Source organism: Penicillium digitatum, chromosome 1 (assembly GCF_016767815.1).
Source record: "Penicillium digitatum chromosome 1, complete sequence".
Lineage (NCBI taxonomy): Eukaryota > Fungi > Ascomycota > Eurotiomycetes > Eurotiales > Aspergillaceae > Penicillium > Penicillium digitatum.
In genome coordinates this window covers 4,358,903-4,383,056 of record NC_089384.1, presented here as the reverse complement: position 1 = coordinate 4,383,056, position 24,154 = coordinate 4,358,903, and the positions used below count along the sequence as shown (strand labels likewise).

Below are 24,154 nucleotides of genomic sequence, written 5' to 3'. Positions count from 1 at the left end.
GGGACAGCCTGGATTATCTATTTCTCCGATCTTTCTTCAACAGCGGAACACAGCAAGTGGAAATCTAGAAGCGAAATACCCTACACAACTATGGCAGAAGACTCACGAGACTCCAGCTCTCTCCCAGAGGCTGTTAGAAACACACAACTCCCGAATGACCCAGCCGATTCGCAGAAACCGAAATACAATCCGTCTCAGTCACAAACTGGAAAGCTATGGGATGCCTTCGGAAACCCCGAAGATCCCGCCAACGCGCTCGCCAAAGCAACCTATAAGCCCCGGGGAAAGAATCCTAAGGATGTATCATACTCCGAGATAATTGGATCATTCCCGGTCTCTGAAATGACCACTCTTCACAAAAGACCGTGTGCTCGGGAATCCTTGTTGACTGGCATTGGCCTTGGATTTGGAGTTGGTGGTCTACGAGGTGTGCTCAAAGGTAGATATGCTCTCTTTGGTATTGGAACACTACAATCATGTGGCTAATGTGTGAATGCAGGACGCTATTATCTATGGTCTGCTGGAAACTGGGCTGTTGGCATGTTTGCGATCAGTTCATTAGCCTCATATGAATACTGCCGCTGGCGACGAAATAATGAATTGAGTGGCATGGCAGAAGCGCTCGATCTGATGAACCAACTGAAGGCCAAGAAACAACGTGAGAAGGATGCGGCAGAGGAGGAAGCGGCATTGCGCGCGCGTCTTGCTGAGGAGGAAAGGAAGAACAAGAGCTGGACCAATCCCTCCAATTACAAATTCTGGTAGCGACGTTGATTCATGAAAAGGAGTCATGGAGTTCATGCGATTTTCGAAAACTGTATATTCCGATCGATGGATCAAGTGGTGATCGACGTCATGTCACAAGTCATCTCTGTGTATCATAGCTCTCAGCAAAGTTCATATTGTCCAACCAATCATCGTTGGATTGTCCAATTTGTCCGAAAGGTTAAAAGAAGCAAAAAGATCCCCCGCCCATAAGCCTGCTCTTCAAGAGAGAAACGCCGAAGTAAAGACATCCAAAATGCGGCTGCACGTTGCGCAGCCATGCTTGCCCTGCTAGAAATTGAATTTCACTCGCTTCTGAATTGCACCTTCGTTGATGCCGCGCAAGTTGTCTAGCTCAATACCATCCCTCCTCCGTTCACGCCGTCTTTCACGAGCCTCCCTAGCTTCGCGATTCTTCCATTCTGCTACCTGCTTTTGTCGCTTTTGTGACCTTTCCCACGCAATTGAAGCAGTGGGTTTGAAGCCTATGCCGTTGATTCCATATCCATCATCCGTTGGGTCGGATGGGTTGTGGCCTGTTATTTCCGAATCGTGCCAAACAAGCGGGTCTTCTTCAGATGGAGTATCCGCGAGAGGAGGGGACAATCTTTGCTTGCGTTTAGATGGCGATGAGGGATCCAAATTCTTGCGAAGAAAAGTTGCAGACTTCTTCTTTGAGGGGGAAATGGGCATGGAAGTCGGATCCTGTGTGGTGGGCGGCTCGAATTGCAGCGCTTGGCGGCCACTGGGTTTGCTACTAGTGGCCGGTAGGACTTCAGGCATGTTCTTGAGCTGGTGGCTGTCAGGCTCGCATGCTTTCTGTGTCGGTAAAGCCAAAGATCCGTGCTGTAGGTCGCCGGTCAAGGCTCTAGAGTCCGAAATAAGGTCGCCACGAATGGCTAACTCTCCGAATTTTCCAGCCACTACAGTTCGAGGACTGTAGCTTTCCAGCTCGTCCTCGTCCCGAAGTGGAACCTCCTTAAAACTGTCGTTAGAGGCTATCGATATGGGTGACGCTGAGCGGCTACAGCAGTCCGATTCAGAGGCCTCTCGTTTGCGCTTGGGAGAGAAAGATGATGGTAAGCCTGTCGGCATCATGCTGAAAACGGACGTAGTGGGGACGTCACCGAGCAACCCGATGGATCTCATTAGTAAATAAATAGGGTATCCACCACCAAGTTATTCTCAGGAAATGCAGGTGTTCATCCCGCAGAGCTCACGAGGGAGGAAAGGTCAGGGCTGAGAGGGGTTATGGTCTTGCATGTTCGGCATTGAGTCAGACTGTGGGGTACAATGATCGCCACTAAAATGGCCGCGCATACAATATACATCAAGGGATTATTTATAGTCTAATGTCTTTTGTTCGGCTAGGAATAAAAATAAATTTTTCTTGAATCTGGAATCCCCTCACTACATACAAGTATAGTGCTTGACCACACGATTAACAACTTAAAACCCTTAATTGAACAATATCAGAGCAGCGATAGTCAGAGCTGCTGAGGCAAAAGGCCTGGTAATAATTTACAAATACCTGCAAGCCGTACCAATCGAGTCATGAAGACAAAAGCAAAACCTAACGCCATGACAAAGACTCCCAAGTCCAAACATTTTGCACGTCTAGGCCTTTTGCTTCTTCTTGGAGGGCTCGGCATCCGTGTCGTGCTTGCGCTTCTTCTTCTTCTCGGACTCGCCCTCACCACCCACTGACTTTCTCTTCTCTTTCTTCTCCTTCTTCTCCTTCTTTTCTTTCTTCTCCTTCTTCTCCTTCTTCTCCTTCTTCTCATCCTTAGCCTCAGCGACTCCGGCATCTTCCATATCCGCATCGCTCTGGTCAGCATCGACATCAAGGTCAGCCAGCACGGCATCCATGGCGTTTTTCTGTGAATTGTTAGTGTTTAGATCCATCAAGTAGAGTATACAGAGCTCAGCGTACCATGGCGACTTCGTTCTTGGTAGGGGCAGCGCCGGAGGAGTAGAATTCCAAACGCTCCTCAACCTGGCTCTTAAGGGCCTCACCGAACTTGGTGTTAGGCGCCTCAGAGAAGTTGTCAATGCGGGAAGCAATGGAGCACTTGTTGGCAAGGAAACGGGAGATTCTGCCCTTGTTCTTGGGGCCAGCGCGGCCGATGAAGGAAGAGTGGTACAGCAAACCGTACTTGGGGGTGTTTCCCTTGGTTTTCAAGGCACGGAAAAGGGCCTTCTCAGCACCAAGAATCTGAACAGTAGAGGCGGGATACTTAGAGAGGTTGGTCAAGCTACCGGCGTGGGAGATCAGACGGGCTCCGACGACTTCACCGATTAGGGCGGCAAGGTTAGGCGCGACGACGCTCATCTTGGCGACAAGGTAAGCGTAGAGAGACTTGCGGTACTTGGCGAGCTTGACAACGCGCTCGGCAAAGGCGACAACATTCTCCATGTCAGACTCGGAGATCTCTTGGCCCATACTAGTCTTGGCAGCATCGATGATGCTCTGGGCAACAGCCTCATCATCCTCAACAAGGGCGGCAATGTCGTGGAGACGATCGCTGGTCAGTGCTTGCTTGTCCTTGATTAAAAGGGCGAGCTCGGCGTAGCGCTGGTTGTCGGAGACAATCTTGACAAGCTCGGGGAAGTGCCAAGAGTACCATTCGCGAACTCTCATGGAGAAGGTGTTGATGGCCTTGTCGAGCTGATCCAGAATGGCGATGGCCTGGATGATGTGGTTGTCGTCACGCTGGACGGAGAACTTTACCTTAGCACGGGAGTAAGCGTGACCGAGACCGAGCTGGGCAGTATCCATGTCACCATCGCGCAACTGCTTGAGAAGCTTGCTAGCGTGGAGACGGATACCACGGAGAAGATCTTGAACGACTTCGCTGGTATCACCAGTCTCACAGTCCACGAATGAGAAAGCGGACTTGATACTTCCTGCCAGAGCCTTGTCGGCAAGACCCAGAATCACCTTCTTCTTCTTGTTCGGCTTGGGGAGGTTCAATTCAAGGAAAGAAACGAGAGTCTCGGATGCGACACCTTCGGAGATGTCATTGATCTCTCCAAGAGCCTGCTTGTTGTTCCTATAAATTATTAGTGGGCGATGAAAAATTAAACCTATTTCATCAAGACAGATAAAGCGTACTCGAAGGGCAGGAAACTGGAAAGCTCGACCATCTTGCCGAACTTGGCAAGGTCATTGACACCCTCCTGAACTTCCTTCAAGGCATTGCCGACAGAGTCACCTTGGTGAGCAACCTTGAAAAGCGAGTAACCCATAGGGCCCTCGAAAAGTAGGAAATCGGCCATCGTGTTAGCGCCAATACAAGGTCAATCACAAGATGATGATAAAAACTTGTAACACCGGCCAGAAAACCTCGCAAAATGCAATTCGTTGGGTTGCTGGTGAGGTTGGCGACGGCTGGAAATGGACAATTTTTTTTTCTCGCCGCTAGTGCGAATCCTAAGGCACCGAACCGGAGGTATGACGGTGGGCGTCGGAGTGGATGTTTACCCGTCCCGCTGATCTCGTCACGTGACACCGTGGATGCTCGAATGTGGGCTTTTTGGCCGCGGACCTATCGTGGAACAAGCGCTCTATCATCCCTTAATTTAATATTTTTGAGTTATTGGACGTGATACCCTGTCATTTATTACCTGGGAGATGTCTGCAACTCAACTACTTAACCCCAAGGCGGAGTCGAGGGTATGGAAAATATTCCCAGATGGCCCCTCAATGATATGCCCGCACACTAACATTTCACGAAGCGGAGAGGAGAGGCCTTGAAGGTGAACATCGGTGCTGGTGAAGGTCTTCAAGATGTTCTCAAGTCCAACCTGGGTCCTTCGGGAACTTTGAAGATGTAAGATTATCACGAACACACCTCACATACAAAGGCAATGGAGCTGACAAACTTAGGCTGGTTGATGGTGCAGGCGCAGTATGCAATCCCCGACTCCTTCTGAACGGCACGAAAATTTTTGTTTCTGATACAAGCTTGCTATGATAGATCAAATTGACCAAGGATGGAAACGTTTTGTTGCGGGAGATGGTTCGTTCTGCCCCCATAATCACAGCACTTGGAGCTTCTAAGCTAACAATTAACAGCAAATTCAAAATCCCACGGCTGTAAGACGAAATTGCCTCGAGAGTCGTCTAAATATTGCTGATGAAATTAAAAGGTTATGATCGCTCGTGCTGCGACCGCACAAGATGATATTACCGGTGATGGAACAACATCTGTCGTTTTGCTGGTGGGAGAGCTTTTGAAGCAGGCGGAGCGTCACATCTCGGAAGGTCTGCACCCCCGTGTCATCACTGATGGCTACGAGATTGCCAAGACCGAGGCTTTAAAGGTAAGCAATGGCGATAGAAAGTTGAATCTTGAATTGGATCTAACTCATCACCCACAGTTCCTTGAAAACTTCAAGCTCGAGCGTCCTATTGACCGAGAGCTGCTGCTATCTGTTGCCCGTACCTCCCTCTCCACCAAGCTTAATGGTGCTCTCGCCGAGAAACTTACTCCCGACATCGTCGATGCAGTGCTCGCCATTCACAGAGCCCCTGAGAAGCCCGATTTGCACATGGTTGAAATTATGACGATGCAGCACCGGTCATCATCGGATACCCAGCTCATCCGTGGCCTTGCCTTGGACCACGGAGCCAGACACCCCGACATGCCTAAGCGGGTGGAGAATGCTTTCATTTTGACACTGAACGTCAGTCTGGAGTACGAAAAGTCGGAAATTAATTCCGGATTCTACTACTCCAACGCCGAGCAGAGAGATAAGCTGGTTGAGAGTGAGCGCAAGTTTGTGGATGCGAAGCTGCAGAAGATTGTAGACCTCAAGAAGGAGGTTTGTGGAAATGACCCCAACAAGGGATTCGTTGTCATCAACCAGAAGGGTATCGACCCCCTCAGCTTGGATGTTCTCGTGAAGAACGGTATTTTCGCTCTGCGAAGAGCTAAGCGCAGAAACATGGAGCGTCTGCAGCTAGTCTGTGGTGGAACTGCCCAGAACAGTGTTGAGGATTTATCTCCGGAGGTTCTTGGGTGGGCTGGTCTGGTCTATGAGCACCAGCTTGGCGAGGAGAAGTTCACTTTTATTGAAGAGGTCAAGGATCCCAAGTCTGTGACTATCCTCATTAAGGGTCCTAACGGACACACTATCACCCAGGTTAAGGATGCCGTTCGTGATGGTTTGCGCTCTGTCTACAACACTATTGTTGACGGCTGTGTCATCCCCGGAGCTGGTGCATTCCAAGTTGCATGTGCTGTACACCTGCAGTCTCAGGACTTCACCAAGACTGTGAAGGGCAAGGCCAAGTGGGGTGTTGGTGCATTCGCTGATGCCCTTCTGATCATCCCTAAAACTCTTGCTGCCAACTCGGGCCACGATATCCAGGATTCGCTGGCGGCTCTTCACGATGAGGCAACTGATGGTAACACTGTCGGTTTGGATCTGGTCACTGGTGAACCCATGGATCCCATCCAAGAGGGTGTCTTCGATTCCTTCCGTGTTCTGCGCAACTGCATCGCTTCCAGCACTGGCATCGCGTCTAACCTCCTTCTGTGCGATGAGCTACTGAAGGCTCGGCAGATGAGCAAAGCCGGTGCCGGTGGCCCCGGTGGTCAGGAAGAGTAATGCACTTTCTCATTTACGAGGTCAGGCAGTTCATGTAAAGTTTAAAGGGTTAAAGACTTGATTTCCTCCCAAAGTTAAGGACCAAGAGGCAACCTATTCAAAAATGCACAAACTTCACGTTGCTTCTCATTGTCGTCGTTAAAAGGGAAATACAGTAATCAGCGCTATCGTACATCGACTTGACAACTGTCTCCTTTGGAGAATCAGTCTTCTTCTGAGGTGACGCTGTGGCCGTCCCCATCAGACACAATTTCGGGAGGCCAAAGTCCTTCAAAGCCTTCTTCCCTGACTGGGTCATCCAGGGAGAGATGATGGGCTTGAGCCCACTCCCATACATCAGATTTGCAAATAGTGACCATCTGACCTGGAGGTGTAGTAATGTCCTCCGCAGCTGTACGAGTAGATTTACGCTTTTTCGGGGTGGACTGGGGTTCAAAGAGCCCCATGCTCTTGAGGGCAGTGATCACGTCCTCGGTCAGCATGCCAGTCCCCAGGCCGAGTTCTTCAACGGTAATGGTCTCGCGCAAGGGTCTCTTGCGGGAGCCTTTCGGAATTGAGCTGGGCTTCTGTTGGTCGGTTTCAATGGAGCTGCCGCTAGGTTTGCCGCGGAGCAAAAATCGGGCAATCCGTTCGGCCCAAAAACGGACATAGCTTTTGTGGCCCAGTTCACTCAGCGGCTTCTCCGGTCCACCTATGCACCCACCATTGGAGTCCCACCCGCTGAGCTTGTAGCTGACCCCCATCAACAGCTTCCCAAGTTGTTTGTGTTGATAAGGCGGAAATATCAGAATGCAGGCAAGATTGTTCGCGTCCCATGAGAGTTTCTCTTTTGAAAAGAAACCGAGCACGTAGTAGCTGTCGAAGTCGTCCGGGTCGGTGAAAGTGAGGATGTAGTACAGGAAGGTCGCGACATCAAAAAATACAGTCTTGTGGTTGAGGAAAAGTTTCGCGAAAAGGGACAGATTCTGTCCGAAAAGTTTGTGGTTTTGTCCATCAACTTCCCACACTGCATACCCGCCATGGTCGTAGACTTTCGTGCCTGGCGGGGTTATCCGATGTTCGCAAGCGCGTTTGTGTTCCTCAAAGATATCCACATCACATGAGTATCGAAAGCACCAGCGACAAACGTAGAGTCGATCGGCGTCCTTGGCGACGAGGTCTTCAGGGTAAATGGATTGGTTCCATGGCTTAAACAAGAGATCGCCTAATACGACGTTGTTCACGTTGCGATTGGCTGGAGTCTGCAATGGTGCAGATTTCGGGGTCGCCATTGATTTCTAGAAGATTCGAGCGGCGCGACGTGATATCGAAGTTGTCGGAATGCTAAGTTTCGGGGGCGGTTCATGCGATGTATCGTTTCCAAGAATGGACCAGCCATTGGTAATATCGTAGAAATAATTGCTGTAGGTAAATTAAAAGAGTGGACACTGTCGTGTAGGGTTTGAAAGATGTTAGGTTGACATTATTCTCAAATGGTATTATTCATTGCCCATTGAATCCATTCAAGTGTGTTGACATTCAGTGTCGACGCCTTGAATCCCAGGCGAAAAGCCAGCGACACGTGATCGGAGACTCTCTCTTTATCCTGTTGCCTGAAACCTCGAAGTGCTTTTGGGGGAATTTCTTGAATTATCTAAATTGCTTGAATTTCTTACTCCATTACTTGCATTTGGAAGATTCAAACTTGAAATTTTTGGAAGTGTTGCTATAGGCAGCAACATATGAAACTCGTGATCTTTTTCCCTGTTTATGTTGTATACACCCTCCGTCTCCTAAGCCCCAGAGGCATCATAAAACCCATGTCATATCTTTGTCAACTCTATCAGCTCTAGTTCATCTTTTTTTTTGGATTTTGATTCTGTAACACCGCCCCACTTGTTCGTGTTTCTGATCCGCAGGCCTCACACGGCGTCTTCTCCACGATGTTGAAGCCCTTCCAGGTCAGAAACCTTCGGGTATCCACTCATCAAGAGCCCGAGCAGCTTGCGGATCCTCGTGCACCTCCAGGAGTGGTCCAGATTTCTGCGACAGATTACGATGAATTAGCCTCAAACCATCCTCGCGCGAGGTTGACTTATATGGATGTCGATGATGATGACGAAACAATCACCGTAAGTTCACAACCGTTCGTCGGTTCTCGATCATCAAAATCTCACCCTTCTTTTAGGTAGGATCCGCTCTTGAGCTCTCTCAGCGCCTTGATGAGCCCCTAGACACTAATACGCAGCTTGAATCCGTCGAACCTTCTCCCGATGACATCAGTCCGATGCACGTATTTGATATTCACCGATCAAACTCCGTGACCGAGTTGTGGAAGCGATTTGAACACAACGTTCCGAAACAAGACTTGGCTGGTAAGCAAACCGGCACGCAAACTACTTCTAAGGCTACTATCCTCGAAGAGCAACATGAAGTCCCGGTCCACATCACTACCTCCCCATCGGTCTCTGCGGACCAGCCTCAGCCTCTTATGGAAGCATTTGAGGCTGAACTAGCAAAGATGTTCAATGCTGCTGACTCCTTGGAGAGTCCAGCACCTCTACTACCTAATTCCGCACCGACTATTGAATCATCAGTCAACGTAAACTCTGGGCGATCCCCTCATCCCGTTGAGATTTTAGCGACACAGGTCCTAGACCAGTTGATCCACGGGGCTACTATGCTACAGTCTGAATGGAGAACAAAAATCCCTGGGTTACAGCGACAGTTACAGAATGCCCAAAGACAATTTGAAAATGCACAGAAATCCTTGCCTGAGAACGTGGAAGCGTCATTGCGGGCACTTCTCATCACTGTTGAAGCTCACCTAAGAACCGCTTTTTATAACCTCCCAGATGGAGGAAGACAAATGGCAGAAGATGCCTTCCAAGCAGGAAGGCCTGTCGCTGAAACCGCCGCTGATGGTCTTCGCATGATGGCCTCCGAACTCAACGAGGTCGGAAAAACTTTATTTGCCGCATTCGAAAGCGAGTTTGGGCGCGCTGTATCAACAGCCTCTACGTCGAACTCGACTTCCGAGGTGCCAAATCCCGGAGCATCCGGGCCATCCTTTAACATTGCTGCATACAATGAAGCTACGGCCTCGGGCACCACGTGCTCCCAGAACTCAAATGCGAATCCTTCGAGAACAGCCACAAACGAGAAATCAACAGCAGGCCTAGGCGAATCATCTCCACCTGATGCTGCACAAGCAGGAGTACCCCCCAATCCAAGTCGCCATGGTCAACCCACACCAGTACAATCAAATCATTGGGCTCCTCCTTCATGGCCTGCTCCATCTTGGAATCCATTCCAAACTTATCATGCTCCCCCGCCTCCCTGTCCTTCACTACCGCCTGCATTGCTGCCGAATTTCACCTACTGGCCGCAAGGGCCACCTGCGTTCGCGTCTCGACCTCCTCCTGTGTTCAATGCTCCGTCGAAGACTACACATACATCGCAAACCAAGTCTGGAGAATGGAAAAACAAGCCCGCCACTAAATCCTTGTTTATCGGGAATGTTGGTTTCAAGGTTACCGACAAGATGATACAGGACGTGTTTGCCGCCAAGGGATTTCTGGTCAAGGTAGATCTCCCGCTAGAGACCGCATCAGGAAGACATGCAGGCTTTGGCTACGTTCATTTCCCCTCAGAATATCCGGCTTTCGCTGCAATGGACGCCTTGCAGGGTGCTGTCATTGACGGCCACTCGATAAACCTTGAGCCTATGTATCATCCCCCTATCGAAAGTGTACGTCCGGCGCATATTTCACCCAATGCTAGTACAACCACTCACGATACTCAGACAAATGGCCCTCGGACTAAGACGAGCATTACAAACAACGCTCCCTCAGAACGAAACAGTACCATATCGGGGCCCTTTTCGTCCCCGTTTCCTGACAGGCTTCAGAAGAGTCCATGCAAGCCTAGAAAAACGGAGAATCGGAGAAAGTCGGTCAATTTCGTAGAACTCACGCAGAATGTTGATCTTGGGCAAGCTCAGACGGAATCGTCCGCACTACTTGATTCTCCAAGCGATGACCCTGCATTCAGCGCACGTTTTCCTTCGCTTTTGCCCGAGACGAGCGCACATCACATTGATCCATTGAGCGATCGGGGTGTTTCTTCGTATTCACATACAGAATCTCATTTCCCACCTGTGTCTCAATGGGAGGCCCAAGTTCTTGCAAATCGGCAGGAACGCCCTGTAACAGAACCTACAGCTAGTGACACAAAGCACCCTGAGGGTCCTTCCACTCACGCTTTACCCCTGCATCCTACACGGAAGGCGTTTGGTCAATCTCAACCAGCTTCTCATCTAGATGCAGCTGCCAATAAATCATCGGTCGTCGATGCTGGACAACCTTCCGACTTTAGCAAAGCAATTCGGGATCCGCTTGTTTATTCATTCGGTGTCGAGGAGACTATGCGCCCAGTGGTAGATCTCAATGGCCCCCAGACTGCGACCAAGTTGAAGCGTCGAGCCACTGAGCACAAACCTCATAACCCAAACCATTGGCATGCTTCTGAGACTGACAGTCATCATCCCCTCAATCATTCCGCAAGTATGCGTCATCCTGGGGACAGATCGCATGGTCCTGCGGGAACAGACGCATGGGCGCGCCTTTCTAGGCGAGAACGAAAGAGTGCCTCTTCTCGTGTGCAGATCCCCGGAAGCTTCCCGGTAGAAAATACGACGAGGGTCGAACTCTCTAGTACTCGTGGTACCAGTGTTCCTGAGTCTGATGATACGGCAGTTGAACGATGTGTGTCTGCTCTTGTCGACATGGGTTACGGGGCGGAACAGGAGGGCGGACGGTCAAGGATGGCTGTGTATGCGGCCATGGCAAATGGCGACCTCATGGATGCGATTGATATGATTGAAGAGGAAAGATCGATCTATGATAGACGGCCTTCGCAGTGAAGTATGGAATGTTTGCTTGTCTTTCTGTTTCAGTGTTATATAACGACCCAGTCATTCTTTTAGCTGCACTTTAGCTTGACCGGAACTCTTGCAACGTCATTTACTTTCGGTTGTGCTGAAATCCCACTCTTTGAAACACTTGCTGAGCCAATTCTCGATCGTTGTTTCAAGTTCTCAAGCTACTTATCCCATAGAATGCTGATGTCAATCCATTTTCCAAGTGAACTTTTGCTATGCTTGTTTTGTTCAACACCCATGTGGTTATGCTGTATTCAATTTTTTTTTCCTTCTTATTCTATTCATACTGGTCTCGGTGTGTATTCATTTACTTTATTGGCAGTCAGAATTTACCAACGCTAGTGTATAAATGGCCAGGCCTATTTAAAAAATTTGGACAACCCCAAATATCTCGAGGTTGTTCCCACGTTCAGAACTTTCTTCAGTCTCACAAGGAAGAAATGAGTGACGCTTATCAAGACGCAGTCTGATGCTTAGATCCTTCTCGATTTTCTGTAGTTTACGAAAGTTTTGAACGGTCCTGTGCATCGTCATCGAGTCCAAGGCAGACATGGTAAAGCACGAATGATTGTATTGATTCGAATTGAAGAACACGTCTACTATTTGAAGATTGGTGCTTTGGCTGTAGAAGCTTGTAGCGATTGAAACATTTTACAATGGATTGATTCCAAACATCCCCATGTATCTGGATAGGTTTGTATATATATTCCCTCCTTTCTCTAAAAATGGTTACAAGATTTTAAGATGTCTAGTAAAATCACAGTAATCTTTCTATACACCTGGCCTACTTACCCTAAACCAGTTAATCAACTGTGCCAACAGTGTTTACCAAATCGTTATCATTGACCTCGGGACAAAGATAATCGGACCGACACAACGCCGATAAGTTTTCTGGCAACCTCCGAACTCCCCGATCATCGAACCCACAGCACCTTCAGCAATGCAGATATGGCGGCGACCCTTCACCACCTCCGTGGGCAGACTTACCCATAGCTCAACTGATTACCGTCCGTCTATCGTGCGATGCGCGCAGATCCTCCAAGCCACCAAAAACGGTGGAGCCAGCAACTTCGAGGACCAAGAAATTAAAGTGAATGGGTTCATTCGGTCTGTACGGAAACAGAAACGTTTTGCATTCGCAGAAATATCTGATGGCTCTACCGTGGAGCCACTACAGGCAATTTTGAACCCCGCGCAGGCAGCAGAGTACGTTTGACCGCGCGCGAGTTGTGATCCTCGACCTGTCTGTCAATCAAGACTAACTCGAGCGCCTTTTCTCCAGTTTGTCGACCGGAACTGCAATCGAAATATCGGGCATCTGGAAAGCTTGCCCACCGGGTAAAGAGCAAACTCATGAGCTCCAAACAACCGATGTGAAGGTCGTAGGCGCATCCGACCCAGAGGTGAGCCCAAGAGCTTTCCCCCAGCTGTCTTCAGACCTCACGCTAACCATGACCTCTATGGCCGCAGACGTTTCCGATCCAGAAAAAGTACCACAGCCCCGACTTCCTGCGTCAGATTCCACACCTCCGCATTCGAACGCCCTTCAATTCTCTCCTTTCGCGCTTCCGATCCGAGTGCATGTTCCAACTTGGCAATGTCTTCCACTCTCATCCGGACGGAGCTTTTACGCAAGTTCAGCCCCCCCTTATAACGTCCTCGGATTGTGAAGGCGCCGGCGAGACGTTCACATTGGTGCCACGCGGTGCTGCTTCACCCCGCACCGAGAACGAGCATTTCTTCCGAGCGCCAAAATATCTTACTGTTTCGTCGCAACTTCACCTCGAAGCTTATGCGGCGGAGTTGGGCAATGTCTGGACATTGACACCCGTGTTCCGGGCGGAGAAGAGTGACACACCGCGTCACCTTAGCGAGTTCTATATGCTCGAAGCCGAGGTCAATTTCATGTCCGATCTTGACTCTCTTACTGGCTTAGTGGAACATCTGCTACGTGATCTGACGCGTCGTCTATATAATACTCCTGTGGGCCAAGAGATTTTGTCGGCGAAGCGGTCTGGCGAGCCAGGCCAGGAATCCAGCGCCGAGGAGACGGGATCTCTGCGTCAAAGATGGGTCGATCTAATGGATGGGCCAAAATGGCACCGCGTGACATACACCCAAGCCATGGAGATGCTCCAGCGTGCTGTCACCGAAGACGGTGCGTCATTTGAGCATCCCCCAACATGGAATGGAGGTCTACAACTTGAGCATGAAAAGTATATCGTCGAGGTGCTCCATCAAGGACGTCCTGTCTTCGTGACGGACTACCCGAAAACCGTCAAGCCGTTCTACATGGCTCCCTCACAGGTTGCCAATGACAGCAACACGCCCGGGGAGACAGTGGCATGTTTCGACCTGCTCCTCCCCGAAGTCAGCGAAGTCGCCGGGGGCTCCCTGCGCGAGCATCGCCTGCCGGATCTCATCAAGAACATGCGTGAGCACGGTCTGATCAAGCCCCGGCAGATTCCCGAGTCTGATGATCCAGCTTCAGGCGAGTCGCTGTATCCTCATCTTACCCCCGACGAGGACCTGAGCCACCTCCAATGGTATGCTGACCTCCGACGCTGGGGCTCTGCCCCTCATGGAGGCTTTGGGCTCGGATTTGATCGATTCCTAGGCTACTTGACTGGTGTCTCCAGCGTTCGGGATATCGTATCTTTCCCGCGTTACTTTGGCCGTGCTGATTGCTGAGACTTATCCGAGGTATCATCGGGCTAGTGTATGATAAATCTGTAAAAATATATATACATGTAAGAAAATCAAACAGAAAAGAGAACAGTTTGAAAACAGCCCAACATAACGGCGACCAGAGCTGATTCACCATGTAAATCAGGACTGAGCCTGAGAAGTATACACGGGGGAATTAATTGTTTGTAGTATATTGACAAACGGGGCCAGGAATAAAGTCGCCGATTCATTCCCGAACAAAATAGAGAGGGAGGGGGGGGGGGGGGGGGGGGCACTTATCCGGAGACATCCGCAACACGGAGCCTCTCGCACGATGTGTCCAAATCTGACTAGCCAGAATCCAAGTATCCAAGTATTTACTACGGAGTACCTGAAGCTAAAAAAAAAAGCGCTGGTAGGTATAACCGGCAAGGTCCGGCATAGTTTACTTTGTCTGTTTTTCTCCTTTACTAACCCAATTTTTCAAGACCCCCCAACCCCAAGTCACCTCGATAAAAACAGACACCATCTTTACAGCATAAATTCCTATTTGACTCACAAATCAAGGAGAAGAAAGTGACTCGCAACTGCCAAACCCAACTCTTCTGTTCTGTATGTTGTACGGAGTACTTCGTAAAATGTCGGACCAAAAGAACTAGAAGCTATGCGGAGCATCTGCTCCTTACTCCGTACTCCGTGGAGCTTGTTTATTTACCCACCTTTTAATGCCGGTTTTGCCTATCTTGTTGACTAGTCCGAGATTCTAATTTTAAATTGTGACCAGAGCTCAAGACATATGATCGGATGATCGGCTGAGAAAGAAGATGATGACTGGGCTATAGTGATTTATTCTTTTTTATATTATTGAACCCGACCCCTGTCTCACGACTCAGCCATGTGATCATCCTAGACAACCAGCCGAAGAAGCTAGAACAAAGCGCAACGCTAGGATTCTGAAGGAGTGCTAGGAGTTGGTGAAAATAATTAACTCCAAGTCCAGTGCCCTCATATCAAGCATAGGACAGGACTTTATTATGTGGTATTGAAACGAGATGGCACCAGTCTGAGCACAGGGTATGCATGCTTACTCCATACCCGTACATGGACGGATATTCGCGGACAGGGCTGAACATTGGAGGAACTTGGAGACAGGCACTAGAGGAACTAGAGTGCAAAATAAACAACGTTAACAAGCACTAGGCACCGCACGGACGAAAGGGATAGTGCTCCAGTTAAACTTAGTGGGTGATGGAATAAAATTAAGGCACAGATCTGGTTGCATTAGTACGGAGTACTCCGTAGAGCGCCAGGAGTAGACAACCGTTTCACGATTGCTCCGGAGAGTGTGTAGCTCTACGGAGTGGGCACGACGTTTTAACACGTGCATCCCTAGCTGGGGTAGCAGATTGACGTACGTTGTACTCGGTAGTATTTCGTATACAGAGAACTTGTACGGAGCATGGCACATGTTATCCCTGATTTATGCACCGGAGGTCCGGACCCCAAGCAAAACCAAGCACTATAGTCTGGAAATGAGGCGTCCCATAAATCGAATGTAAAATTATGGGGCGTCGGTGGCACTAGCCAGTACATCGGCCGATGATTATTGCTAGGAAAGCAAGTAGATACACATCAGTATCCTGATTGGGAAATTGGACAACGAGGCGGATGTGGTCGACGGCAATTGCATTCAAGGATGATTGAGTCTCGGCGTTCGGCGTTGTCTATCAGGAGAAAACGTGGTTCTCCGAGTGGATTTGAAGTACTCCGTACATGTTTCGGCTCATTAGTTCCTTTGTCTCGGAATCCGCTTGTTTTTGCCGAGTATTCCACTTTCAGTAGAGTTTTGTAGAGTTTGTATTGCCACTGGTCCACATGGATTATTATCATACCGAGAGGTCATGATTGTATGGCTAATCCAAAAATGTGAACATTGGACCAAAAGTGTGTGTGGGAGAGATGAGTACAGGGTACAGTCTCACAACCTCGCAAAAAGAATGCACACAGCCTTGAATTAATCTATTTGAGTTTGACCAAAACGAGTACTGCTTCCATGTCAACAAAGGGGCCAGGATCAGCAGGCCAAGGGGCCCCAACCTTACCAGGGTTAAGCATAAGCGAAAAGAAGTTCGGGCAGTGGGCGCATTGTACGAGTCATGCAGCACTGCATCCCTGTCTGATGTATCACATTTCAGATAGCCTACAGATGAATACGTGATTTACGGTCGTAATTATCACGCAGTAATCTTCGTCTATTTTAGTATGCACCAGTAGAGTAATTGATCCGTAATGGATAATCCAGGATGATTGTTAGTATGTCAAGGTTGCACTCCAAGACGCTAGCATTACATGGTTCAAGTAGCCAACCTTCGTGTTCGGTTTTAGAAACTCCTCGAAGGAAATTATGCATTTCGCCACATGGGTTATATTTCATGTTAGACGGGTCAAAGCCAGTTTGAACCTTGGAAATGCCTAGGTAAAGTAAAGTAAAGTTGAGTGAAATCAAGGTACGGAGCAAACGTTAACCATAACCCAACAGCCACAGTTTCCATGGTTCGCAGGGAGAAAACTGGATTTTAGGCTTCAATGGCCAGCCAGTCATGGGTCTAGCTAGCCACTCAAGGTTGGCATCCTCTTGGCATTCACACAACTTGACCCCAAAATTTACCTGGATGTTTTCTTGCCATTTCTGGGTAGGCACCAGCATTTGTTCGTGCACTACGGAGTACATTTTCTTGGACCGCTATGGAGTGTGCCGAGTTGAATATATTATTAATAAAAAGTCAACATGACATACAAACATTGGACCAGAATAAAATGAACTTATTTTGACCCCATGTAATGAAACATAATCATATTGTTATAAACGAAAATGAGAAAAAAGAGAGGAAAAGTAATTTCAAGCATTAATCACTCCAGCACATTCCCTATTCATCTGGACAATGGATACCTTAATTATGCTAGTGGAGATAAGCTCGTGTGACGTTTCACAAATTTTACTCTTGGCAATCTTTAATTCCAGGGTTGCAACGAATGCATGACAATACAAACAGTTCATCGCAAGCCATTATGCATTCTGTTGTATTATTGAGTGTCAGTTGCCTTGTGTCCGATTGTATGGTCTGGTCTCTGACCGGCGGGAAAAAAAAAAGCCTAAAATACCTTGGCTGGCTTGGGGCTCTCGGTCATAACATTAGGCCGCCCGTGTCGGATCAACATTCGGAGATTATTCACAAAAACAAGTGCTGCGTAGCGGAGTTACATCTCAGCCAGAACGTCTATCCAACAAGCCGAATGTACTCCGAGCCCATTAAAAATATATTAGTAGCTAACGAATACAGTTGCAGAAGGCCCACACCAACCACGGTCGGCGAGACAGTCGGCTGAACCCGCAAGGCGCTCTATCAGCAGGTGAGATATAGTTAGCGAGATGTGGATCTGGATTTACCAAGAACAAAAAGGAGTCTTCGGATAATCGGATAGACCATGAGAGAGTACACAATCAGCGATATTTGGTTTTCTTTGTTGTAGTGAAATAGGTAGATTTCTTTAATTAAACCCCCGTGCCTGGACATTGGTGTTGCGATGCTACAGGTGTGGATAAGTTAAGGGGCAAATGCCCGATTGACTGGAGATGATTCTTCGCCTGGGAGGGAAATGAGAGACACCAGACTGTCCTGATGTAGTAAGACTTGCGGGATCCCGGCTATTAAGGGTGGATTCAAGCGATCTTCAGAACAAAAAAAAAATCGGTCGGGGTCTGAGCTTCCACACGACCATTGAAGCGCATGTTGATTTTCTATGTGGTTGCATGGTTTAGGTAAGGATATATACATGTGGTGATTCGTGCTGTTGTTAATGCTTGTTTTACCGTGTTGATCGGAAGATAACCAAGATAGAGATATATTTCAATGTGAAAATGGAACGACTCCGGCTTCCTTTTTCGACGTTATAATGATCAGCCGTGCGGAATACTGGTCTGATTAAAATTTGGGCCTTGTCATTTAACCTCGATTATTGCCTAGGGCCTATCATTAACCGTTGAGCAATTTATGACTGTGGCAACACAAGAAGACGACATGATTGACGGAGTACTAGTCCGCTAATCTTTATAGCTTGCAGGTTAAATCATACGCACTACCAAATGAAACCTTCCACACCTTGGTCACCCAAGCCTCGTTCCTTATTCCATTGGGCCTAGAGCAAAGAAGCGGTGCGACCTTGCACACTCCGTTGACCTGGTAGATGGAAGACCGGGTCACGACGGTGATTTTCTAGTCACACAGGACGGCGCCATATGAGACATGTAATGCAGGCGATGCAGTGTATGAAGTACGCTGACACCATGATTAGCTAGCGCCATGCTCTTTCAGTTGAGTAGAAACACATGGACCCCCCAGCCTTCTCACCTCCCAAATCAAAATCAGGGCTGAAGTCAAGAAGCAAATCAGCTGCCGAGCTCAACCAACTCCCCCGAACCCTATTAGAGTGATCCTTGTGCAACGAGGGACTGTGTTGGCGGTACACTTCCACTGGCTTGTTTTATTTGGCCCGTGGATAACAAATTGAATCAGAATAAAGTCATGCCACAAGTTTTAAGATCCATGAATGGCTAAAAAAGAAAGAAAAGTAGAATGTGGCGGCCGTTTCCGAATCTATCTGTCTTTCACGCCTCATGCAATGTACAGGGGTCCGATACTGCATCTGGAGTGAAAGGCCCTACCCACCTGTAAGGCTAATTAGATACAAGACTAACTGCATAGCGAACATGAACGGCACGGAGCGCAGACTCGGACCAATTAACCTTATCGCTGAGTCAAGGTGTCAGCGGATACGACTCAGTCGCATCATGATTTGGCCGACCGCTGGGTATTTGGGCGAATCGAGTTAGTTTCAAAGCGATTCTTTATAATGATCTTGATCTAAAACGAGCGATGGAAGTCAAATGCAAAGCAGTGAACTTTCCATGAATAAGTAGTCTATAGCTTGTACATCCAGTTGTAACCCACGGTGTGCTTGCCAATGGAGATCCTGTTACGTGGCTCCCCTGTTAGCTTTTGCCGTGCGTAATTAAATGTGCACAAATCATGTACATGGGATCAACGGCCTTGAAACCTAGAGATTCCTTGTCTACTTCACAATGCTCCGTACAGGGTACACTGCATCCTTTTCGTTCACGTTTGAGTTTCTTTGCATGATTGCTTTGATCTGGACTAGGACCTTGTCAAGCTTTGTGATCAGCGCAGTTACAATTAAAACACCGCGTCACTGGACCTAATACGAATACGAGTCACGAGGGTAGGGCCACAGTGGCTTCTTTTTTATGGCTTTCATTTTTTGTGTCCATTTTAGCCTATGAAATGTCGGATATCGGATATAAACTAGAAAGCTTCGGGCTGGATTCGCTAAGATCAACCTTGTTTGGATGTGACTCGTCTGGGACTTGCCGCCAAGGGATAGGGTTCTGGATAAGGCCAAATCGGACAGAACCGCTCAACCCCTGTTTGGGCCATTATAAATCATTGGGGGATCCCCGGTCGCATTGGGTGGTAAATCCCGATAGTCAAGTGGGCTTGTCTCTGCTCCCTGATAGGCAAAAAAAAAAAAAAAAAAAAAGAAAACAAAAACTATAAATTATGGGACACTCTGTTAAAGTTGAGCTTTTCAGTACGATGTCCGATCGGATGTCCGAAATAGCATTTTTGAATACTTTGTACGATTTAGGTGCGTCTGAAGGATGACCAAGGTCCCACTACCGTATAGAATTGATGAGGGCCCCCCTTTTGCCAAGAATGAAAATAAACCAAAGTGGAGGCCGCGCTGTAAGCGAGCATTAAGTTCAGCGCCGGCCTCCTCGTGTTGGATTAAGCTTAAGAGTTCCGCACTAACCTTTTTTTTTTGAGACCAGAGCGCCACTTTTCTGACACAGACCATTTTATGTATCAAACATTTTTTTTTTAAATTATTATTGATTTCTGTTTCTGCATTACTTTACCATACAGAGTCCGCAGTACGGAGTACTGAGTACAATGTACTCTATCCATTAATAATGCTGATCCTGAATTCTGTCCTTGATTCTGTCCTTTATCCATTTTCGTTTAATCTTTCGGCAGGAATGGGCATTTGAAGGGGCCAAATTAACCTTACTGCCTTCCAAGGGTTTGCAACCCCCGTAAAGCCGAGCCAAGAATTGCCAACATGGAATTGACTAGCTAATTCGGAAAGCTGTTTCACTCTCCGTAAGAGGAGAATTGCAATTTAATTTTAATTTCCATTCTGCAGAATCTGGGTCTATAGACCCGGATTAGAGATCAATGACGTGATTACGAGATGGTGATCCTTTTGGTGCATTTTATAGTATACACATAAATTACCTAGGCTACACGAAATTAAAGCCTTCGTGTTCCGTGTAGCCGTGCTACCTCCGCTTATCGAGACTCATCTCCTTTTCTAAAGTTCCCATGCATAAATAGTTCGAGTGGATTTCAAAGAGATTCATTATTCTGTTCCATGTGCACGGATGTACGGAGTATTACCGAATCCAAAAAGATAAAGTAAACAGGCCAAAAAAAATAAAAATAAAGTAATTAGAGTCAATAAATCATAATTCTCTTCTTGGAACCTCGGCGTTTAACAAGTTCCGTTCGATCTTTTCGCTTGGATCGCTTGGCCCGCTCTTCTTCTCTCCGCTTCCCTAATTTAACCTTCTTTTTTTATGATTTCTTCATTGTTTCTTATAAAGCTTTGGGGACATTTAGTTGAAAGATCTCTCCCTCTTTTTTCTTCACTTCCTCTTTTTTTTTTTGGCTCTCTCTTCTTCTCCCTCTATCTTTTTGATTTAAAAGTTCCCGAAACAAGAACGGCTAATTCAGTCCTTCAGAAACTGTGTGGAGTTATCAAGTAGGTCCCCCACTATCTCTCGTTCTCTTTGTCTCTTTTCAGCCTTGGCTCTCTCCCTTGTCTGTTCGGCATTCTTACGCCTTCAAGCCCACTTGGCCCACATCAAATCTCTGCAGTTCTCTTTCCTCTATCATTTTTGGCTCAAAAGTCCTGAATCGGATACAAATTGGAAAAGAGAAAAAAATAAGAAAAAGATTGCCCGGTCTAAACCGCCTTGGGTGACGTAAAAGCTCAGCCTTTGCCCACCCACGCCGGTCTACAGGCTACCCCGTACTGATTTGGATCCTGGTTCCTTATATATCTGGACTTGAACCCTATTTTCTTCCTCTCCACTTGTGCTTCTTTTCTTTTCCCTTAGATCTAACTCATCCCTCCCAGAGACCTTTCGTACTCTTTTTTTTTTTTTAAAAAAAAAAAAAAATTTACTGCTATCCTTCAACCTGGCAATCAGATCAAATCAACCGGGGTCGTCGGTTGACTCGAGAGCTTGGATGGAGACGTATTACGGGCACGTTCGCACACCTGCGGACGCTATTATCCTTTTCGAGGCTTGTCGCATCGGCCTTTTACCTCGCGTGCAAAGAAGATTATCAGAGAAAGAGCGACAATCTATTCGTTCCGGTTCGGTCTTTGTATGGGATGAGCGAGAAGCGGGTATGCGGCGATGGACTGATGGGAAGTCATGGAGCGCCAGCCGTGTGTCTGGTAGCTTTTTGACTTATCGTGAAATGGAAGGCAAGCGCGGTGGTAGTGTCTCTCAGGGCTCTGCTTCCCGAGGAGGCAAGACACCGGAGAGTCGGGGCAGTGACGATGATCGCGCCGATGGAACGGACGAGGGACCAGATGGGTACCGTTATAAACCAGATGGCTTGATGAAGCAGTCTTTCAGCATCACGACATCCAATGGTCAACATTTGCATCTCATTAGCTATTATTCACGGTCCCACCCTTCTGCCGCCAACCTACAACAACCAACTTCGGATCCTGCGCTGCGTCATGTTCGACCCCAGAAGGGTCTCTATCCCGAGTCGACAGTCAATGATCAGCAAAATCTCCCCGTCGTTACCCGTGGACCTATGCCAGGCGCTGCTTATCCCATAACTCCTCATCCCCTCGGCGCATATCCGCGTGTCACTCATACACAACCATACCCGCCTGCCTATGCTTGGCCACCCACCCCGCTAGCCACACCCCCTACGGTCTCGGTTCAATACGGCCCCGGTCCCTCTTATCTCCCCCCGGTAGGTGCCAATGGACATCCTCATTATGGCCCGCCTCACCATCAGCCTCCTCATCAACATGGCGGTGGACTCCCACCACCTCAACACGGGATGACAGGCCCATATGATAGACCACCTCATATGGAATCATCACTACCTCCAACTGGACCGCCGCCGCAGCAATCAAGCTACATGAACCGATCACCGCGCTCAATACATGACCATGCTCACGCCCACGCCCACGCTCAAGCCCAAGCTCACGCTCACGCTCAAGCTCACGCTCAAGCTCACGCTCAAGCTCATGCTCAAGCCCAAGCTCACGCCCACGCTCACGAGCAACGCACCTCGCCTGTCTATGGACATGCTCTAGTTGATCATCGCATCACATCACCGCGAGCACCAGTCCAGCCTTTGGCGCAGTCAAATGGACACGCGCACAGCCCTCACCTGGTGAAGCAGGAGCACCCCGCCGCATTGCCCTCTCTCAACCCTATTGCCGTGTCACCGAAGTCTTCTGATCCCGCCAGTGCTGGAAATGCAGTTCCAGGCATCAACTCATTAATGAACGGTGCAGCGCTGGCTCCTCTTTCCTCAACGACTGCCTCTCCCGGTGGCCCTCTACAGAGCTCGAACGGAATCTCGACACAGAGCTCTTTCACTGAGGGGCCACGGGACATTCCTAATGAGAAGATCGGATTCGGAGGGGAGGACACGAGAGCGCTGCGCCAGCTGGATCGCGCCTTTATTGCATGAAGCGTCTGATGAATCCCCTTAACCGATGAAAACAAACCAAAAAAAAAAATCCATCTCAAACCCGAACCCGTTTCGCATGGTTGATGCCAAGCTCAACCTCACTTTTTGTCTTCATGTCTATATTTCTTTACTTGCTGTGGCTTCCTGCAAAAGGGAGTTTCGATTTTCCAGTGATATCCTTTTTTGTTTTATCTTTTTTGTCATTATTAGCATCTTGCATGGGTCGGGGCAATTGGATTCTTGTTTTTCCATATGTGAACAGGTCACGGCCAAGGGTTCAATGGAACCATTTCATATTATGCATTGGGATCGGGTCTACATGGTTGGGATACGGCTTTTATTTCTAAATGGGCTACTTGTGTCTGGTCAATTGATTTGCTTCTATCCTTCCATGAGACTTGCATCGTGCTTTTCGTATACTGAGATGTGGCGCTGTGTAGAAAAACAAGGTCGCAGACATCTTAGAACTGGCTTAGAGATCCATCGTTAGCACTGCCATTGCTTGCACGTCATGTAATCTTACGTATGTAGGTAGCAGAGCTCTGCATGTTGGCTTTTCTTACGCGCAAGTGTGGAGCTTCAACTTTGACAACATGCAACTCAAGCTATGCCGCTTTTAGTCTTGACTCCTCAAATCCCCACTCTCCGGGGCTACTACCTTAGATTCCACCTCGCCAAGGTGCATCTGGGCAATCGGACGAGAAAGGGATATTCAAGGCCAGTAATGGTGATGCTCACCCGGATGGATATGGGATATTGTACTTTGTTGATCAAACTGTCCCTCCCAAAATGAAGAAAAGCAAGGTTTGATGACGATTCCTGACCCTTTGCCAATCTTATGAAGGGCTGTCTTGCTTCGTAGATTATGCAAATCCTGATTTCGAATCGGTTAAACCCACGAACGAGTCAGAATCACACTTTGTCGGAATTTCGTACGCTGTCTATTCCCTGGCCTGAACCAACCTCGTGGCCTGGGATTCATTTCTTGAGAACATAATGATCGATCGGTGACAAAAGTTCCTTGGCCGTTGATTCGGATCTATTGAGAGTTTTCATCAGGATCCACCTATTCTTGCAGATCAGATCTCCAATGTCGCACACCGGAAGAAACTCATAGGGAGTTCATCCAGCGAGCAATGACATTAGTTTCAAGTTCAACCAGATTGGAGATCGTGACGGAGTTTCCCCTAGAGCTTTGCCGGGTCGGACATTTGCGTCTTGGTCATAAATGTCAGCTTTGCTGAACGACTATCTTGCCATTACCTTAGCGCCGAAAAATAGGAAGTCCTGACATGTCGATCCGATGGTACCA

General features: G+C 48.2%; 8 protein-coding genes across 8 annotated transcripts; 5 read left to right on the top strand and 3 right to left on the bottom strand.

Annotated features, from left to right (window-relative positions):
- Positions 1-90: 90 nt before the first annotated feature.
- Positions 91-765, top strand: Pdw03_3842 (Cytochrome oxidase biogenesis protein, Cox20 subunit; the record flags this gene model as incomplete). The annotated part of the gene is made up of 2 exons (XM_014676280.1): positions 91-439; positions 500-765. The coding sequence occupies 2 exons, from the start codon at positions 91-93 to the stop codon at positions 763-765; spliced, it is 615 nt and encodes a 204-aa protein (XP_014531766.1).
- Positions 766-1,056: 291 nt separating this feature from the next.
- Positions 1,057-1,863, bottom strand: Pdw03_3841 (Protein SIK1; the record flags this gene model as incomplete). The annotated part of the gene is made up of 1 exon (XM_014676281.1): positions 1,057-1,863. The coding sequence occupies one exon, from the start codon at positions 1,861-1,863 to the stop codon at positions 1,057-1,059; it is 807 nt and encodes a 268-aa protein (XP_014531767.1).
- A 519-nt stretch (positions 1,864-2,382) lies between these two features.
- Pdw03_3840 (Pre-rRNA processing nucleolar protein Sik1, putative) lies at positions 2,383-4,044 on the bottom strand (the record flags this gene model as incomplete). The annotated part of the gene is made up of 3 exons (XM_014676282.1): positions 2,383-2,643; positions 2,699-3,818; positions 3,881-4,044. The coding sequence occupies 3 exons, from the start codon at positions 4,042-4,044 to the stop codon at positions 2,383-2,385; spliced, it is 1,545 nt and encodes a 514-aa protein (XP_014531768.1).
- A 355-nt stretch (positions 4,045-4,399) lies between these two features.
- Positions 4,400-6,381, top strand: Pdw03_3839 (T-complex protein 1, zeta subunit, putative; the record flags this gene model as incomplete). The annotated part of the gene is made up of 7 exons (XM_014676283.1): positions 4,400-4,441; positions 4,504-4,598; positions 4,655-4,676; positions 4,746-4,787; positions 4,844-4,864; positions 4,918-5,091; positions 5,149-6,381. The coding sequence occupies 7 exons, from the start codon at positions 4,400-4,402 to the stop codon at positions 6,379-6,381; spliced, it is 1,629 nt and encodes a 542-aa protein (XP_014531769.1).
- Positions 6,382-6,584: 203 nt separating this feature from the next.
- Positions 6,585-7,652, bottom strand: Pdw03_3838 (Histone acetyltransferase (MysT1), putative; the record flags this gene model as incomplete). Its single annotated transcript, XM_014676284.1, has 1 exon — positions 6,585-7,652. The coding sequence occupies one exon, from the start codon at positions 7,650-7,652 to the stop codon at positions 6,585-6,587; it is 1,068 nt and encodes a 355-aa protein (XP_014531770.1).
- A 651-nt stretch (positions 7,653-8,303) lies between these two features.
- On the top strand, positions 8,304-11,284 carry Pdw03_3837 (RNA binding protein, putative; the record flags this gene model as incomplete). Its single annotated transcript, XM_066100611.1, has 4 exons — positions 8,304-8,492; positions 8,549-8,735; positions 8,784-10,111; positions 10,166-11,284. 4 exons carry the CDS (start codon positions 8,304-8,306, stop codon positions 11,282-11,284), a joined length of 2,823 nt encoding a protein of 940 aa, XP_065956011.1.
- Positions 11,285-12,242: 958 nt separating this feature from the next.
- On the top strand, positions 12,243-13,993 carry Pdw03_3836 (Asparaginyl-tRNA synthetase Slm5, putative; the record flags this gene model as incomplete). The annotated part of the gene is made up of 4 exons (XM_066100610.1): positions 12,243-12,508; positions 12,585-12,705; positions 12,773-13,736; positions 13,794-13,993. 4 exons carry the CDS (start codon positions 12,243-12,245, stop codon positions 13,991-13,993), a joined length of 1,551 nt encoding a protein of 516 aa, XP_065956010.1.
- Positions 13,994-21,360: 7,367 nt separating this feature from the next.
- On the top strand, positions 21,361-22,842 carry Pdw03_3835 (Camp independent regulatory protein; the record flags this gene model as incomplete). Its single annotated transcript, XM_014676287.2, has 1 exon — positions 21,361-22,842. One exon carries the CDS (start codon positions 21,361-21,363, stop codon positions 22,840-22,842), a length of 1,482 nt encoding a protein of 493 aa, XP_014531773.2.
- Between the last annotated feature and the right edge of the window lie 1,312 nt (positions 22,843-24,154).